This window comes from Camelina sativa, chromosome 20 (genome assembly GCF_030686135.1).
Source record: "Camelina sativa cultivar CO46 ecotype springtype chromosome 20, ASM3068613v1".
Classification (NCBI taxonomy): Eukaryota; Viridiplantae; Streptophyta; class Magnoliopsida; order Brassicales; family Brassicaceae; genus Camelina; species Camelina sativa.
The window spans coordinates 4,825,771-4,843,446 of NC_141899.1; the positions used below are offsets into that span (position 1 = coordinate 4,825,771).

Genomic DNA, 17,676 nt, shown 5'->3' on the forward strand with positions numbered 1-17,676 from the left:
TTTCTCACTTATAAAAAAAGATATGTCTGTATAGAGAGAGTGTCTTAAATGATTTCGGACATACGCAAGGAAATTTGCTGGCATTTTAAGAAAAGTATAAAAAAATTATCCGAGTTTTTATATAAATAGTGCAATCGTTTGATCGGTGAAATGCAAATCTCCAAAAATAAATATTTTTTTTTTTTATCCTGGATCCATTTTCTTAACTTCGTAATTAATCTTTTGGTAGTAACATCTCATACTATACTGTTTTTTTTTTTAATTAAAATTTTATTCGATGAACATAAATGTTTAAATAGATATATACATTTGTTTTCAAATTATGTATCTATTCCATGAAAATAAAGTAGCTAAAGCTTTTAAATGTGCTTAACTAGAATTTTTAAAAAAATAATCAGAAAATACTATATCAATATATTTACACTTTAGTTCGTGTATAATGGTTGATACAAATTCATATATTATATAATATTTTTTTATTAATGGAATGGATGTAGCTTAATAAATGAAATCATTATTCTGTTCTTTTAAAAATAAATATCTTTTATTTCTACAAGACCAGATTCAGTTGATTTTTAAAAAATCATTTATCAATATTACTATAAAAATCCAAAAAAAAAATAATAATATTACAATAAAAGTAACATTGTACTGAAAAATTTACATGATTGCAAAGTCTTCTAGGAGTCATCATTATTATTTGATTGATAGGAACAAAACTTTAGAAAAAGAAAACAAAAAACCGAAAATCAAGAGGCATATTCAACAAAAGAAAGAACATCAAGAGACATATATATATTTTTTTTGTCAAACCAAGAGACATATATATAAATATCGAAAATGCCAAATGGTATCCTAAATGTAAAGATTAAGAAACGTGGTTGGTGGGTTAATCATTATAATATTTCCATATGAAAAAAACATACTAGGATAAAAGAAAACAAATGCTGGTGATAAAAGAGCTAAGAATTGTACTAAATAATATGTAATCATTACTTTGTTGTTAATTAGCACTCAAAAACAAAATATATAGGTACAAATTATTCGGTGAGTAGTAGTGTGAGCAATTCCTTTTGAATTAATCTCACTTTTTGTTCATTATCTTTAAACAAAATTGTTAAGTGCGGCTAAGTTGTCGTGTCCCATTGCAATCAATCATGTAATGAGAAAAAAAAAAACAGACTTTTGAATTTTATTAGCAAATGTAATAAGCACAACAACACCACTGAATGTATATATGTATTGCTCATCTGATTTTGGAATATTCCATAGAATTTGTTCAACTTAATTCAAAGATCTTTAACTTGTAACTATCATTGATTATAAAAAGTCGAAATATTATTACTATAGATAAGACTGACATGTGTTTATGCTTTTATATATTTATGTTCGACAGATTCGTAAATTAAATTTATCATATTTCAGTCTTCGCATTTACTGAGCTAACAACTTGTGTACTCGATCAAATGAAGCTAATTAACATGTTTAAAAGCTTGAAAACCATAAATTTTAAACAGATACGATTATTATTAAAAAAAAGTGATGTAAATGTCTTTGTTTGTTTCTATATATATTTAATGATGCAAATTAATAAAAAAAAAATTAGGAAAAAAAAAAGAAGATATGAAAAGTTTTAATTTGGGGGAGGATTGGATTTAATTTATAATGAAGCAAAAGGGACTAATGGTTTTTATTTACTACGAGGTCTTCTTGTTGTTGGATGCCAATGACATATACCAAACTCGACAAGAAAACGACATGTGTGTTCTCAGTCTTTTTACGCAATGGACCCCGTTTTTAGCTATTGAAAACTACACGATGTTCATATTTTGTAAAACGGGGGAGAAGAAGAAGACTAAATCTTAAAAAAAAAAAAAGGGGAATAACGACAAAAATAAGTTAAAATCCAACGGCTGAGGATATCATCCACCTTGGCCCCCGTCTCTCAACCAGTCGGTCAAAAAGTCAACAGTGTGCGGACTTTTTTTTTTGTTTTCACAAAAGAAAAAAAGAAGATTATTTATTTTGGCCCCTCTATTTTCTTATATACCACTCCCCCCCCCCTGTATTACATCCTAAATTGAGAGTGCTGCCGACACGATTTGGGGATGAAATAGATAAATTATAAAGTAAGGGGTTGAGAAAAAAAATTAAAAACTGTCGGTTCATTTAACTAAGGTTAAGGGAATTTGATCAGGGTATGTAGTTAAGCACCTGTGATTATATATATATATATATATGATTTTTGCAGGTCCTACATTAAACCCGAGTCGACCGTCGGTGACTCAATACGAGTCACGTAAACCGAGTTCTCTCCTGGTTCTTTTTTATTTTTATTTTAAATATTATTATAGTCTCTCACATAAAGTCCCTTCCTTTCTATTTATAAACTAAGAAAAATAACGAAGATAATAACCATCGTTTTGGTAAGAGAGGAGAGAAGAAGAGAAGAAGAGAGAAGAAGGCCATGGAAAGATAATACTCTGTTTCTTTTGTTTTGAATAATATACAGAGAGAGATAGAGAAGGAGAGAGAGAAGAGAGATGGCGGATTCAAGCGATTCTGTCTCCATTGATATGGAGGCATTGTCTCTTGGAGGACAGGTACCACTTTTTTTTCTAAAAAAACGATTTTTTTTTTCTTTCTTTCTTTCTTTTTTTTTTGTACTGAGAGAAATTACGGGAAGAAGAAGATAGGAGAAAAATGATAAAACTTATTGATTTTGTTTTTTTTGTTTGGTTTCTGCATTCTTCGAGCTTGCTGCTTTGTTCCCTGATGATTCTTCTTTATTTTATTTTTTGGTTAAGTATGAATATTTTTTTTTGTATAGCAATTTTTTGGAATTGTTTGATACTAGAAGAACAACAATGCTGCGTTATTTTGTATTGTTTGAAGCTTTTGGTGTCGGTGGTGATATATTCCTATCCAAAACTACGAAATGTGCTGTTCATTATCTGATTCTTTTGATTTTTCTTTTTCTTTTTTTTTTTTTTCTTTTGTGAGGTTCCTGAGATTTTTGTATGTTCTGGGTTTCTCATGTTTTCCGCAATTCATGGCTTAATTGACACACCTTAATTTATAACATGTGTTTTTTTTTTTCCTTTCTAATTTGATCAAAATTTATTCTTTTCACATTCGTTTTTCTCATTACTATTAAATTCCCCATAACGAGGTTTTTGTTCTACTGTTTAATGGTTTAACTTTAATGATCCCTTTTTGTGTTTTGACCAAATTCTGATTTTTATAGGAAACTTTGCTACTTTGTTTAGTTTTAGGGGAATGAATTTTACTACTAGGTGTGGTGTGTTGTGGTCCTAATTCTATGCATGTTATTTAGTATTTACTTACTCTCATTTATTTCTCATAGAAAAATTTAGTCACCGACTTAAATTCTTTGCTTGTTGTTATTGTTGTAGGAACACCTTGTGGAGACTACTTATGGCCCTGTATGTGTTGCCGTTTGCGGAGATCCTGATAAACCTGCTCTTATCACATATCCTGATATTGGCTTAAACTGTAAGCATATACATATTCTTTTTCTAATCATCTTCCCCAGCTATACAGTTCAGTAATGTGATTTTAGAAATTGAAATGCATCTTCTTGATTTGGTGCTTGTTTGTTCTTGACAGATATGTTCTGTTTTCAAGGATTATTGTTTTGTCCTGAAGCTAGTTCCTTGTTACTCCACAACTTTTGCATATATCACATCAGTCCTCTTGGCCATGAGGTTGGTAAAACTCGACTCTGTGATCATTAACACTTTTTGTTAAATATTTCTGGTATATTTTATCCGCTGTGACATTCCATTGTTATATGCAAATTCATATCCCTTATTACATCGTTTTCTTCAAGAGTCATTGCAGTTGGGAGCTCCGATAATCAGTGTTGATGCTCCTCTGCTCTCTGCTGATGACTTAGCTGACCAAATAGTCGAGGTTCTTAATTTTTTCGGGTAAATAATTCATCTCTCACACATAATGTTTACTTGTGATTTTTTTTTAAAACTTCCTAGAAGCTCATCGCTATCTTGGTCTTTGTTACAAAAGTCTTTCTCTGGAGACTCACAGAAGAAAGAGTGGCTGTTTTTTTTTGTTTTTATTCTAATATGACTTTTCTACTTATTTATTGCTTATTGTCTTTTATCCAGACTTGGTGCAGTAATGTGTATGGGTGTCACTGCAGGAGCTTACATTCTGACCTTATTTGCTGTAAGTAACAGTAACGGTACACCCCCTTACACTTATCATTCAACTTGATGTCAAAATTTTAATTTTGCTTGAAAACTTAATTCTTCCAGATGAAGTACAGGCAGAGAGTTCTGGGCTTAATACTCGTCTCTCCACTGTGCCAAGCGCCTTCGTGGTCAGAGTGGTTGTGCAATAAGGTTTGTTTCCTCACAAAGTTTTCTTCTTTGTTTTTTTTTTTCTTTCTTCCTGGCTTGGGGTTATGGCCTTGATTATCTAGTAATTCTCATTTCAGATCTTTCTTAACTCATTATGCAGGTTATGTCTAATTTACTATACTACTATGGCACGTGTGGAGTGGTTAAGGAAATGTTACTAAAACGGTACTTCAGCAAGGTATGGTTTTGGATTCAAAGGTTTCTTGTAAATTAGTTTGTAACAATTTTCATATTGTTTCTCATAAGCAGACACTCTTTTTACTTTCGGATTAAACAAATGATAAAGTTTTGACATATGTTCTCATAGGAAGTTCGAGGTAATGGTCAAGTTCCAGAATCGGATATTGTTCAAGAATGCAGAAGAGTTAGTAAAATCTTCCTTCTCTTTTCTTGCAATTTTGCGATGCTTTTGCATTTAGAAGTAAAATTTACATGTTGTTTAATCTTTGACTATCCAGTTACTTTGTGAGCGGCAGAGTACAAATGTATGGAGATTCCTTGAGGCAATCAACGGGTAATTCTCTAGTTTTTCTCTGTTGATTTCATTTCCAGACTATAGTCTTAAGCTGATAAAATAGTATGTTTGTGGTTTGGGTGAAACAGGAGAGTGGATCTTAGTGAAGGGTTAAGGAAATTGCAATGCAGAACTCTAATATTCATTGGTGAAAATTCTGCGTACCACTCCGAGGCCGTTCACATGACCACCAAACTAGACAGACGATATGGTGCATTAGTCGAGGTACCTTAATGTAACACATATAATGCCTCTTTTTTAACGTTTTGGTTTGAAACAAACTTCAGTTTGGTTTTGGCTTTTATGGGGAACCTAAATCATATTACATATAACAGGTGCAGGGAAGTGGGTCATTGGTGAGTGAAGAACAACCACAGGCGATGGTAATACCAATGGAATACTTTTTGATGGGATATGGCTTGTATCGTCCCACACAGAGCGTAAGTCCGAGAAGTCCTTTGAGCCCAACCCGAATCTCTCCCGAGCTTCTCTCCCCTGAGAACATGGGCTTAAAACTCAAGCCAATTAAGACAAGACTCGCTCTATAGCCCCTGCCTCCTCTGCTACACACATTTATATATACAACAAGTGAATCATACGCCACATAAAATCACCACTGTTGAAGTTGGAGCTGTTCCTCTGTTATGATTTAAGCTGTAGATATAGACAGACATATTGATCATCTATATATAGTGGAGAGAGTAAGAAGAGTAAAGAAAAGGGGATGGGGAAGGAATTGATATATGGTAGAGTGAGAGAGACTACAGATCTCTTATATTTTGATTCATTAAAAGTTGTCTTTAAAGGTTTATTTTTCTGGTAGCTGTTCTTGTTCTCTGTACATTCGGTTGAATAAATTATTTAAGTAAAATCGCCTTACTATTTTAAATTAGCTCTCTTTCAATACCATACATGTATTGTATGTCCTTGTGCTGATCAAACAGTGGTGAAAAAGACTGCTGATTCGGGGACAAAAGTGCTTTTTCGTTTACCAGCAGACTAAAACCTTTGACTTCGAGCTGATTCTATTCTCTCATATAATTTCGGTTGCACAAAAGTACAGTGGTATAGATTGAGTATATACTGTATATGATTACAAGAGAACAAAATCAAACTTGTTTCGTGACGGATGATTACATAAAGAAAAGTAAAAAAGGAAACAATACTAATTACAATGGAAACAATGGGTTGTGGCCTTGTGGGTTAGTTACTCCCAAGGAAACAAACAATGTTAGTGTTAAAATCTGGCTCTTTTTTCTTCTTCTTTACCACATACAGCTTTCTTGCTTTTGTTTTCTTTTTGTCAAAATTGGTGTACCAAACTTCAGTTGAGAAGAAGCATTCTGGTTTTTAGGAGCTGTGGGATTGGCGTGACATTAGAATCATCCGTTGTTTAGCGCTTTCTGATCTTATGATTTCTCCTTTCTGACCAATACCAAGAGGCTATTTCATTTAGTTATATATTATACAAACGACGAATGAACCAACCAAAAAACAAACCAACTTACCTCTATAGTACTGTCTGGAGAAAACCACTTTAACAATATCCCTAGATGCACAACTGCTGGAATCATTTTGAAGACAAGTGGTGTCGTAACCTGCCAAAACCATCAACCATACCAACTCAGCTACTTACTCGAACACATACAGAGAAGTGGCAACATAAATTTATCTGATCATACCAGGCTTAGAGCGGTTGTCCCGAGGAGAAGCAAATAGAGTTTCCCCTGAAAATTTTCATAACTTTAAGCTTCTTTCTTTAAAATACCTTATATAATCTTAAATCCTACTATGTGTATGGTCCAAGAAGGAGCAAGTTTTGTTACTTACTTCGATGAGGTGAAGATTGGAGGCACGGCTAAGTAGTACAAAGGCAAACTCCCCTATCTGAGCCAGAGATATTCCAACCTGCATCAATTTGACACGGGATGGTAAGGAACAGAGTATATGAAAAGCAAATATGTCAGATCATAATTAATGTGAGACATAATATTTTACCAGGAGAGCCGTCTTGTTGTTGTATCCAAATCCCTTGACAACGGTTGTAACTATTGTTGTCTTTATGATAATTACTAATATTACAGAGGCTAACAGTATATCCACATGAGTCCACAGAAAATGGACATTAACTAACATCCCAATGCTGGCTAGGAAAAGCGCAGCAAACAGATTACGGATGGGTTCGATCTGCATATATATAAAGTGTCTCAGTTAGACTATGGACTGTTAAAGGGTTTTAAAACTGGAAGTTCGTCAACTCATTATTTCCTATCCATCACATTCACCCCCTACAAGAACCTAGACTAGGATCAAACTTTGACTCTCTTTCTCTCTCTCTCATTAGAGAACACTAAGAACAGTTGTGAGAGTAGAAAAAAAAGAAACTAGATGGATATCATTCAGCTTCATTTAATATAAACAGGAGAAAAATAAGGCCTTTTTGGTAACATGTGGTCAAAACGTACTTGCTCCAACGTATGTTCAGCGAGATCAGTGGTGGATATCATGACCCCCGCGGCAAAAGAACCCAATTCAAGACTTAATCCCAGCTTATCACTACACTGAAATCATAAAAGACCAGTCAAAACAAACATGTTGACAAAAACATAATCCCACCTTACCATTACAGAAAAAAAAAAAAAAAAAAATCATAAACCAATATGCTGACATGATGATACACACCAGATAAGAGAAGGAACGCACACATGATAATCTTGATGAACACATAATATAAGATGGATACTGACAATGAAGTATATGAGGAAGAGGAAGGTTAAGTAAGACTCACCCAGGCTACAAGTAGACAAAACGCAACAGCTGCTAACTGATAGAGTTCATTTGTCTGATTGATGAAGAAAATTTTTAGGTTAATCTACAAATTTGATTTATTGGACCGGAAGATAGGGGAAAGAATCTTGAGAGGAATATCATGTACCTGTGAGGACAAGCTGACCATTAGCTTCAGCAACCAAGGAATACATGTCCGTGATAATATTGACAAAACAGCCAAAAACGAAAGCAACACAACCACCCTAGACAAAAGACAGTAAAGGCATGATTAACTTTAGAATGCGCCTTAAGAGCAAAAACTCTACCAGTCTTTACTTACACTTTTCCCATTGACAACATTCCATGGACAATGCCAGAATTTCCCTCAAGAACTGGAAGCAACGCAAACAGCAAACCCACAGCACAGTCCTAGAAACAGATGGTAAAATCAAACCTCCAAATCATTTGAAAAGGAATTCTGCAATAAATGGTCACTGTTTGACTGCCATATAAACACTATATGATCTAGAAAAACAATGGACATTACATGTTGATGTAAAGAACAATCAGGTACCTGAAGAATAAGGATTCCAATTGTAACTTGGCCATGAAGAGAATTAGTTGAATTTTTTTCCATGAGAAACTTCAGCACCTATAGTTTCAAGGCAGAAACGCATGACGAATACAAAACCAACGATATTAAAAAGAAAGCCAGCTAATGGAAGTGGTTAGATAAGCATTATAGAGTTAACTGAAATTACCACAGCAGTTGATGACATTGACAAAAATGCTCCTACAAATACCCCCTCCGAATGTTTACCACCACATAACTGCAAACAGGATGTTCAAAACATGTCACAGAGAGTATAACTTTCAAAGAAAACTCTTGCTACATTACCCAAATGTCGCACATAGAATAGAGGTATTCGATTGTCCATGACTAAATATGAAAGCAGTAACAAAAAATGACGCACCGACACTGTGATTCCGCACAAGAACATGAATAAAAGAATTTGAAGAAGGCCTCCCAGAACAGCAACTGATCGAACAACTTTAAGCTACATAGAAGAGGAAAGGTGCTAATGTTTGCTATGTAACATTTGATTACAACACTAAGTAAATCAAAGAGGGATCTCACCTTAGCAGTGGAGAACTCTAGACCCAAAGCAAAGAGCAGGAATACCACACCAAACTGGGCGACTGTTTCAACCTACATAAATAAAGAAAGCGCAAAACCACATGTAGGATTGCATTATATGTATATATAAAAAAATACATTCTCATCTCGGCGGCAGTCGAATGCTTTAGATTTTCTATTCAAAGACGAATCAAGGTCTATCTAATGCATACACAGATGATAAAAACTCAATTTGTTTTAACACACAGAAGAAAGAGTTCCAAGTCAAAGACTCCTGTCTTGCTGTGTGCAATATCTTAGTCAAAGACCCTCAGTAGAAAATAGTTTGTAAACTAATGCTGACCACCTAACTAAGCATTCGAGACCATAAGAGGAATCTATCAACCAAAGTTATTTGGACTGAACGAAAGACTCAAATCTTTTGACGTCAAACACATAGCATACCTGGACCATCTCACTGATAAGGTTCAATCCTCCAGGCCCGATGATTGATCCTGATAGCAAATATCCAGTTATCACCTGAATAGGCACAAAATATTTAACAACGATCAGAATACCGAGACATCATACTTACACCTAAATTTATAATGTAAGAGAATAGGAGTAGCACGAAAATCAGACCGGCTGTCCAGCACAAGCAAAGGCGATACCACCACAAGTTGCAGATACAATAACAACCACCAGGTCTGATATCAGTCTGTACAATAAGAAGCAAAGTCAGATGATTAATTCAGGATTGCAGAGTTTTGTTTTCACAGAATCATGTTAAAAAAAAATTACTTAAAACCAAGAATCTTGCCTCAAGTCTAGCTGCAACACTGGATACTTTGACTTGGAATTCGATATGATGAAGACATTGTCCTGACACAACGCCAAAATTGCCAAGTAAGAACTAATACAACAAACCAAAACTCAGTCTTCATGTGCAAAAAACTTACTTTTCGATCAATCAGAGTAGGAGTGTCCTCAGCTCTGTTTTCATTGTTCAAGTTGAAAACGTCATGGAGTTGAAAATGCCTACCGTAAATTAGATAAACTCTTAATACATCTTGAATTATAGAACATGATAGAAGGTCATGTAAAAGAAACTTTAGAAATAGAAAAGATAAGTAGAATAGAATTGTACTTCTCCTCTTTAGTCTCATTTTTCTTTGTTGACTTTACTCTGGCTACAGTTTCCAGAACAGCCTGATCACCACAAGGTTAACAACCAACCTCACATTCAGATACTCATCTTATACAATAAATGAGAGACAGGATCAAAATCTAAAAAAAAACAAGCTTTTACTATAATTCCAAGTAAAAGAAACAGGAGTGTTTTTGAAACTGTTTGAATTTCCTATATTAATGAAGGACATGATACACTGTTATCCAGCTTATATACTAGTATTAAACGAACCTGCTGTCCAGCTACACTGTTGTTGAAGCTTCCAGGATCAGCCCCTGCCATGAATATAACAACAACAAGATCAGAAAACAACAAATAATTTGAGAGTAGTAAAGGGTAAAGAAGACAAGATAGAGAGAGAAGCACTATCCCATTTCAGGAAACCAATCCGAAAATGTATCTCGTTATTCGATCTAGAAGAAGCATATACTATTCCCACATTTGGAGATCAAGAAAAATCCCAAAAAGGAAAGGCGAATGTAGGGGTTAATCTAAGTTCCCAATTTGGCCATGGATCACGGATCCAATTCAGGATCTAACTCATGAATTGAATGATTCAATCAAAAAACGAGTCAAGGCTCAGAAACTAGACCAATTCTAGTGTCCATCAATGGCCATTTCAAAGTAGCAAAAAGGGAAAAGAAAGAGAGTAACCTTCATTCTGGTCGCTTTCGTTGAACTCTTTCTCGAGAGCACGATCGATGATGTCGGCGAAGCTACCTTCCTTGGGTTTAACAACAAGAGAAGAAGAACCGTTGAGAGATGCGACGACGGAAGAGGAGTTGACGGAAACGGTTTCTTCAAACAGATCCGAATCAGAGAAAGATCGAGGAGACGCGACGGAGAAGCAGAGGAAGAGTGAGAGTAAAAGTAAGTGGATAACGACTTCAGAGGATCTTCCTCCTCCTCCTTCCACCATGGCAGAAGAACTGATTCTGATATTAAACCGGTCTGGTGCAAACGGTTAGCAGAAGAACCAGTGTACCGACCGTCGCGAGTCTCTCGATCGAGAGTGGGGAGGGAAAAAGAGAGAGATTTGCTGCAGTCCCTGTGGTCAACAACTAGTCCATATAAGATTTTATATACATATAGACTAGGGGACTATATTGTAGTATATATTTTACTATATAGTATTTATTATCTTGTTATTAAACTTTTATTTTTTTGTTTATTTTAGGTATTATTATACTATAGTGTATATTTTTTACTATATAGTAGTTATCTTGTATTAAAAAATAATAATTATCGGATGATGTTTCTTTGTATTATTATTACAAACTGTCTACACCATGTGGGAAGATTTATACATATATGAATGGGTCTTTCTTGTTTATTATTGCTTTGGATTAAGACATAATATCTTTTTTTTTTATCTAATTAATTTTTTAATCTAATTATTTTTATTTTATATTTTTAATCTAAAAGCATAATATTTTTTTTAAAGTGTATAAATAAAAAACAAAGGAAAAAAAAATATATATATATATATATATATATATATATAGGAAATATTCCCCTCTCTCTTTTTATATTTTTATATCTCAGTGTCTCAGGATCCCTCTACCTTTGACAACAATGGCGGACAAAGCAAGCAGAGCGTTGGTATTGTACGGAGACGGCTCGGCTCGATTCGTCGATATGTCAAATACCCACATCCATTCTCTCGCTTCCGTAGCTAGCTGTGGCTTTCTGAGTCTTCCTCATGCGCCTTCAGGTCTCTGTCTCACTCACTATCTTCATAAATTTGGTTACTTTCGTTTGATTCGTCTAGATTTTTTTGATTAAAATTGGTGCTTTACGTGTTTTGCACTTAGATTCGATTTCTTCCTGGTTTAGTGAGGATTCTTAGTGTTGATCAGAATTGAACCGGTTTAGACATGAGATCCTTTGGATTCGATTGAGAGTTTATTATATGAAACTCCACTGCATTGATCTAACTGGCCAACCTAGTGTCATTGTCTATTGAAGAAGATAGAAAAAAATTAAACTTGACCCAATTTCTTAAGATTTTTTGAGGTCACTTGTGCTTCATTGCTTCTGCTTTGACTTTCTTCTTGTGAGATATTCACTCTGGTGTTGTTCTACTTTGCAGAAACTGAGAACGAAAGGATAGTTCGAGAATTCTCCCTTTTGTTGGATGCATCAGAAGCTTATTCGATTGCTGTGAGATTCTTCACTCTTTTAAAACTAATTCTATCAACATTGAGTTGAGTGTGTAATTGATTCTTGTGTTTACACTAAAGTTACAATCCATGATTTGTTTCTTTAACAGAGTGGACTTAAACCAAAGGGAAATGAAAATGAAATCCTAACTTTAGCTGAAAGGTTTGGCCTTTTCATCTGATCTCTCTAGTTTTATGCTCTTTTCGATAATCAATGGATGAGTATATCCAGATGATGATGATACTTTTTACATTAATGTCACTGACACATATATTATGGTGCAGGTTTATGGGACTCAAGGCTGCTTTAGTAACTGACAATTCTCTTCTGACTTCTTTCGGAAAACTGATTGGCTTAGATGTGTTACAACTTAGTGAAATATCCCAAAAGAGTGATTCCGTTCCTTCTGATGCTACGGCATCTAAATTACTGAGGCTGCTTGGATTTGAAGGTGGAAAATGCTTGGATGTGACCCTATACGACTCTGTTTTCGTGCATATCGGGGTTGATGATGTCAACTTGGGAGTTATTGACTCTTTGGTTGGTAGTATTATGAGAATGGCTCAACCTGGTTCAGAGATTGTATCGCGCTTGCATCTGTCTCTTGTTCTCAGCTATGGTTCTGTCACAGACAAAGATGTTTCAGTTTTTCCTGTCAATGCTCCGCAACAAGACATGAACCCGGCATTTGCAGGACTTGTACCGCGTCAGAGCTACACCATGCGTGGTGAAAAGACACGGGATGATGTTCGGTAAGAGTTTGAATATTGCAATGAATTTGATCAAAAGGTTTATGAAGTTATCATTTCGTTCTTGATGGGTTTGGTCATTCTTGCAACCTACAGGCACTACTGTCCTATGTTGGTAGCTCAGTGGCAACATGCTGTGACCCGGAAAGACTTGGTTGATACATTATCATTTGAAGCTCTCAAAAAGGTATGGTTTCTATCTAATGCAAGTTCCGCTGTTAAATTCAACATGGCTTGTCTCAAGTTTTTATATTTTTCTCTTTTTGTCATAGCTCTCTGGAAATCTTGTTATACCGGCTGACCGGTTCATCCATGAAGTTGCTTTCAAACTTTGGAAAGCCCCAAAATATGGAGCTTAAGCAAATACGAAATTTCAGGTACTTTAACTGTAATCATCCATGTCCGGATGAACTCATCATACTCTTTCCCCTGTTGGAGTTTGATTGTGGAATGATCTCAGATTTGCTAATTTTACATAAAAAAGGAAGAAACATAAACTGTATTCATTTTCTTCTAAAAGTCTGTATCTTGTTATCCATTACAATATATAGAGATTTTTAATGTATATCCTGAATCGGACATGGAAGTATTAAAAACTATGGGCTCTCTGGTACCGGGTGGTAGTTAGTACCGCCGATCCAAGCCATACTCAATTCGTCTTCATAAAGCTTTTGGCCTGTACCGTCTCTTGTGATCTTCCTTAAATATAACCCATCTCTCTTCACCACCCAAATGCACTCTTCCTCCTGATCATCACAGTTCCACCTGAATGATCTCTCCCCGGCGAAAACCGTAGCGGTCTGACCATTCGGGGAGCCAAAAGCGGTGAAGAATTTGCACTCAAAGAATGTGTAGAGATACGGTATCTTGAGAAATACTGCCTTGAACGACCAGCTTTTGGATTGTCCCGGTCTGAGAGCATGCATGCCTAATTTGTCATTCGACGACCAACAGTTAAAAGCGAGGCTCCGGTTTCGTCCTGGGTGTCTAGCGATCTCGTTTCTTACCTCGAACCGTGCTGCTGATGTTGTGGATAGAAAGCATGATGATGCTATGAGAAGGCACCACGTGAATGCGGTGGCTAATGGGAATGTTGATACAATCTTGAACCCGAACCCCATTGCTCTCTCTCTCTCTCTTGAACAGTTCTATTTTGGTTTATGAGGGTTTTATATAAACGGGAGAGTGGTTCTTGTTTGACAACAACAAAAATAACGGTAGTGGTTTTGGACGTTATATGGTCAATGAGTTTCGTAAGAAGTTTAACAAACCTCTCTGCTATGAAGTCGTTATAAGAGAATTAATGTTTTCCACATAGGTTTTGTAAATATGGCGTTTCTGTTACATTTTTGGAGATTTTAGTTTCTGATTTGGATATTTTATTAAACAGTTTTTTTCTTTTCTCATAGTTTTGACTTTTGAATTGGATGTGGGGAATAATTAAACCGGGTCTTTAATTTGTTTATTCTGTTCAGCCTATCTTTAGATCAGTTAAACCGGTCACCGCTAGCATCATGTTGGGTTTTGACTTTTGAGGGAAGAATGTGACAGATCATATTACATTGATTTAAGACTTAAGACTTGCTGTTAGATTCTGTTTAATGTTTATTGATTACTTTTATAGAAATCCAAAACTAGAGTGTTAATGCCAATAGGTACGTGGTTTAACAATACATAGAAGCTCATTTGTAATTGTAGACATTGGTTTAATTTATCGTCCGAATGATTAATTACAAATTACCGACGATTTTTGGATAGAATATAGGATAAGAAACTTGTATGTGATAAATTAGATGATTGGCATATATAGCATAACAGTAATTTCCAATTTTACGATTGAGCCAAGCATACGCATAATGGTTATAAATCTTGATATATTGTTAATACAAAGAAATGAATTTTTTATATATAAAAAGAATATAATTAAGGAGTATATTATACCACTGATTAAGAATCTCTTATATATATAATTAAGGAGTCTCGGACATTCATGTAAATTGCAGTCACTAGTAGGACTCTTACCAGAGTCCCTTCATGTTTCCACAAACCAGGCTCTTATCAACTATATAAAAATACACATTTTCCTTAACGACCTCAGGCTACTAACATATTGATGTAGTGCAAGGATCTCTCAATCATCGTCTTCTTCATCCGAATCAGGCTCTGGATGCACTCTACCGTGCATAATTTTGAGTTGTTGCGGCGACCATGGTTTCCATGGCTCAACTAGTTTCTCGACGGGCCTCGAAAATTCAAAATACCTTCCGAATATAGCATGAGGAGAATACAACTCGTAACCAATGAAATAAATCCCATTAGGTCTGATTGAGTATTTACATGTTTGTCCGTCGCATAGCATCGCCGTAGTAGACAACGTCCTGATCTCAAAGTTTGCTGTTCCTAGGCTCGACCGGAAACGACATTTGTGAACCATCACGCCATTACCAAACTGAGGAACTTTGAATTCCCATTCAAACTCTGAGGATGGGAAGGATTTGCGCCATCCGATGTCTTTCTTTGGTGATCGGCAATTGTAGAACACCGACGGTTTTGTGACGTGGTACATCTCATTTTTTATGAGTATAGAAAAATCAACACCTCCTTTAGCAGCTGCTGAGTTTACGGTTGGAATGATTACTTGGGAAACAAGACACAATATTGCTAGGGTTTTCATTTTCTCGGCCATTTTCTTATTCCGATGCTCTCCTCTCTCTTGAGTTGTTAGCTATATATATATATATATATATATATATATATTTAAAACCAAGCTATATCTTATTGATATGATCGGACAATAATAGAAAGGGCGTTCTGGATTTTGTAAGCAAAATTAGTTACGTTTGTTACAATATACTAATTATGTGTTTTGACTCGGGAAAATTCTTATCGCCTGAAATTGATTTTTCACGTTGTCAAAGTTGAGTTATCCGATTGACAGACTCACCATAACTAATTTCAGAAGCACAAAAAAAAATGAGTTGTAAATAAAATCTGAGATAGATTGCGTAACGAACATGCACATAGTGACATAGGATCGAAATAGTGTAATCAATTATATACTTTCAAACTACGATTTAGCGTAACAAGTTCAATTTCTTGGTGGACATTTTGCAGGCAAATAATATGATAGTTTTTAGTAGAGATGAAAGAGTGTAATGTGACATCTTTCAAAAATCGAAATATGACCGCGCCTAGAAAGTTAGAAAGTATTAGTTTGAATCCAAATTGTAATATGAGTTTTTTCGATTCATCAAGATTGGCTTTTTGTCTTTCTTACATCCAATTTAGCGAAATATACAGGAATGTACAGATATACATATTTACTACTCAGGAACTCACTGTATGTCTTTTGCGGTGAGATCGATGAAGAGAGAGAGAGATATCAAAGAAGATCAGAAGAAGGTTCACCGCAAAAAGCTTCTGGTTCGAACGTTCTTGCAGTTTCATCATTGTAAGCTCCAGGGATCGGTAGTGAGGATCTGTCCCTAGGATCCTTGTATGTTCTATAAGACGTTGCAATTGGAGAATCACCAAGGTTTATGACAAGAATGAGCGATAATCCAAGAATCACTAACGTGTTTTTCAATCTCGCTAGGATTGGTTTTACCTGAAAACACAACACACATACACAAATCTAATCAAATCCCTGAATTAGGTCACATACAGTGGACCATTCAAAAAAACCAAATTCAAGGCTATGTTTCATGATGGATGATAATAAAGCTTACAGAGAAAGATCCAAGAAGACGGTCTCGTGCCAAGACTTGAGGTGTTTTCACCCAAACCTGTTCAGAACAACCAACACAAATGTTAAATCTTGTACAGAGCTTCGATTGTTAATTTATAATACAGAGAGAGACGAATCGTAACCTGACCATCATACCAACCAGTTTCTTCATCTGCAACGATAGAACAATGACAAAATTCAAAAAACCAAAGGAGCAAAAACAAAATATGATCTCAATCGCATAAAACAGTTCTTGAGTGAGCTTTATTATCACTACGAAAGAGGGGTAAAAAAGTAAAAACCATACACTCGACGGTGGCGCTAAGAAGACGATTTCCGACATAAGCCCAACCGAGATACATCCTTACGACAGCAAGCGTGACAACGAAGATCCCGCTTGAGCTGGCTGCGAGAATCCTCTTAACGGGTTCGTATTCGGCTCCGACAGATCCGAACCAGCAAACGGGTAATCCAACGAAAAACGCGAAAGAAGCGCCGGTGACAAAGAGCCTCGAAGCGTACTCGACTAGATCTCCTGAAGCCCACGCGAAAGGGAAAGATGTGGAGAGAGATTGATACTCGTTGATCGGCTGTTGCTCCGGCGGAACTGGACAATCGGCTTCCGGTAACGGCTGTGGAGGTTGTGGTTCGGAGTTCTCTGCGCCGAATTTGATGAGGGAAGACGGGAAGGGTAGTTTGGGGAATAATAAATTGTGGTGTAGGAATCGGCGGTGGCGAGACGGTGGTTTAAGGGAGGATGAAATCGGACTGAAATGGCGGAGCACTGTAGCAGCCATCGGAGCTTCCTTTTTGCTTGCTTCGTCTCCCTCTTTTGTTTTTCCGATTTCAATTTTATTTTCTTAAAGTGTCTCTGTGCAATAAAAAAAAATAATACACAGCAAATAAATGCGACAAAACGTTTCATTTAATTGTGTCAACTACAGTATGTAGTATGAAGAAGTAACGTATCATCATCATACAATTACAACAATCCCCATATGTTTTTTACAGTTAGCATATTTTTGGGGCTAAATCCAAAACCTAT

The 17,676-nt window shown here is 35.6% G+C and overlaps 7 protein-coding genes across 19 annotated transcripts in view; 2 read left to right on the plus strand and 5 right to left on the minus strand.

Moving 5' to 3' along the window:
• LOC104769413 (NADH dehydrogenase [ubiquinone] iron-sulfur protein 7, mitochondrial) overlaps positions 1 to 17,676 on the minus strand; it is a 56,854-nt gene that overhangs the window by 7,461 nt on the left and 31,717 nt on the right. The window lies entirely within an intron of this gene.
• On the plus strand, positions 2,231 to 5,806 carry LOC104769415 (protein NDL2). 3 transcript variants are annotated; one of them, XM_010493625.2, is made up of 11 exons: positions 2,231 to 2,603; positions 3,417 to 3,516; positions 3,631 to 3,728; positions 3,856 to 3,953; positions 4,149 to 4,209; positions 4,299 to 4,385; positions 4,504 to 4,581; positions 4,711 to 4,767; positions 4,862 to 4,917; positions 5,007 to 5,142; positions 5,253 to 5,806. In XM_010493625.2, exons 1-11 carry the CDS (start codon positions 2,544 to 2,546, stop codon positions 5,463 to 5,465), a joined length of 1,044 nt encoding a protein of 347 aa, XP_010491927.1. In that variant the 5' UTR covers positions 2,231 to 2,543; the 3' UTR covers positions 5,466 to 5,806. The 3 variants fall into 3 exon arrangements, with proteins under 3 accessions (XP_010491927.1, XP_010491928.1, XP_087360701.1); XM_010493626.3 differs by having other exon boundaries at positions 2,257 to 2,603; positions 3,865 to 3,953; XM_087504575.1 differs by lacking the exons at positions 2,231 to 2,603; positions 3,417 to 3,516 and having other exon boundaries at positions 3,707 to 3,728; positions 3,854 to 3,953.
• On the minus strand, positions 5,965 to 11,171 carry LOC104769416 (K(+) efflux antiporter 6). 10 transcript variants are annotated; one of them, XR_015592625.1, is made up of 20 exons: positions 10,647 to 11,100; positions 10,224 to 10,267; positions 9,951 to 10,012; positions 9,763 to 9,841; positions 9,624 to 9,685; positions 9,446 to 9,521; positions 9,269 to 9,343; positions 8,825 to 8,896; positions 8,661 to 8,744; positions 8,448 to 8,516; positions 8,261 to 8,338; positions 8,027 to 8,115; positions 7,853 to 7,949; positions 7,706 to 7,759; positions 7,383 to 7,473; positions 6,916 to 7,104; positions 6,748 to 6,825; positions 6,600 to 6,644; positions 6,426 to 6,515; positions 5,965 to 6,342 (listed from the first exon to the last, which is right to left on the minus strand). XR_015592625.1 is itself a non-coding variant. In XM_010493627.3 (20 exons), exons 1-20 carry the CDS (start codon positions 10,909 to 10,911, stop codon positions 6,268 to 6,270), a joined length of 1,779 nt encoding a protein of 592 aa, XP_010491929.1. In that variant the 5' UTR covers positions 10,912 to 11,171; the 3' UTR covers positions 5,965 to 6,267. The 10 variants fall into 10 exon arrangements, 2 of the variants coding, with proteins under 2 accessions (XP_010491929.1, XP_010491930.1); XR_015592631.1 differs by having other exon boundaries at positions 8,027 to 8,164; XR_015592629.1 differs by having other exon boundaries at positions 7,383 to 7,478; positions 8,027 to 8,164.
• LOC104769417 (uncharacterized) lies at positions 11,490 to 13,469 on the plus strand. The gene is made up of 6 exons (XM_010493629.3): positions 11,490 to 11,706; positions 12,085 to 12,155; positions 12,265 to 12,317; positions 12,440 to 12,907; positions 13,001 to 13,091; positions 13,177 to 13,469. Exons 1-6 carry the CDS (start codon positions 11,568 to 11,570, stop codon positions 13,261 to 13,263), a joined length of 909 nt encoding a protein of 302 aa, XP_010491931.1. The 5' UTR covers positions 11,490 to 11,567; the 3' UTR covers positions 13,264 to 13,469.
• On the minus strand, positions 13,387 to 14,025 carry LOC104769418 (S-protein homolog 13-like). Its single transcript, XM_010493630.3, has one exon. It carries the CDS (start codon positions 14,023 to 14,025, stop codon positions 13,501 to 13,503), a length of 525 nt encoding a protein of 174 aa, XP_010491932.3. The 3' UTR covers positions 13,387 to 13,500.
• On the minus strand, positions 14,780 to 15,631 carry LOC104772221 (uncharacterized). Its single transcript, XM_010496858.2, has one exon. The coding sequence runs from the start codon at positions 15,588 to 15,590 to the stop codon at positions 15,036 to 15,038; it is 555 nt and encodes a 184-aa protein (XP_010495160.1). The 5' UTR covers positions 15,591 to 15,631; the 3' UTR covers positions 14,780 to 15,035.
• Positions 16,118 to 17,649, minus strand: LOC147918469 (uncharacterized protein ycf36-like). 2 transcript variants are annotated; one of them, XM_087504579.1, is made up of 4 exons: positions 16,939 to 17,649; positions 16,775 to 16,803; positions 16,633 to 16,689; positions 16,118 to 16,511 (listed from the first exon to the last, which is right to left on the minus strand). In XM_087504579.1, the coding sequence occupies exons 1-4, from the start codon at positions 17,426 to 17,428 to the stop codon at positions 16,287 to 16,289; spliced, it is 801 nt and encodes a 266-aa protein (XP_087360705.1). In that variant the 5' UTR covers positions 17,429 to 17,649; the 3' UTR covers positions 16,118 to 16,286. The 2 variants fall into 2 exon arrangements, with proteins under 2 accessions (XP_087360705.1, XP_087360706.1); XM_087504580.1 differs by having other exon boundaries at positions 16,780 to 16,803; positions 16,939 to 17,567.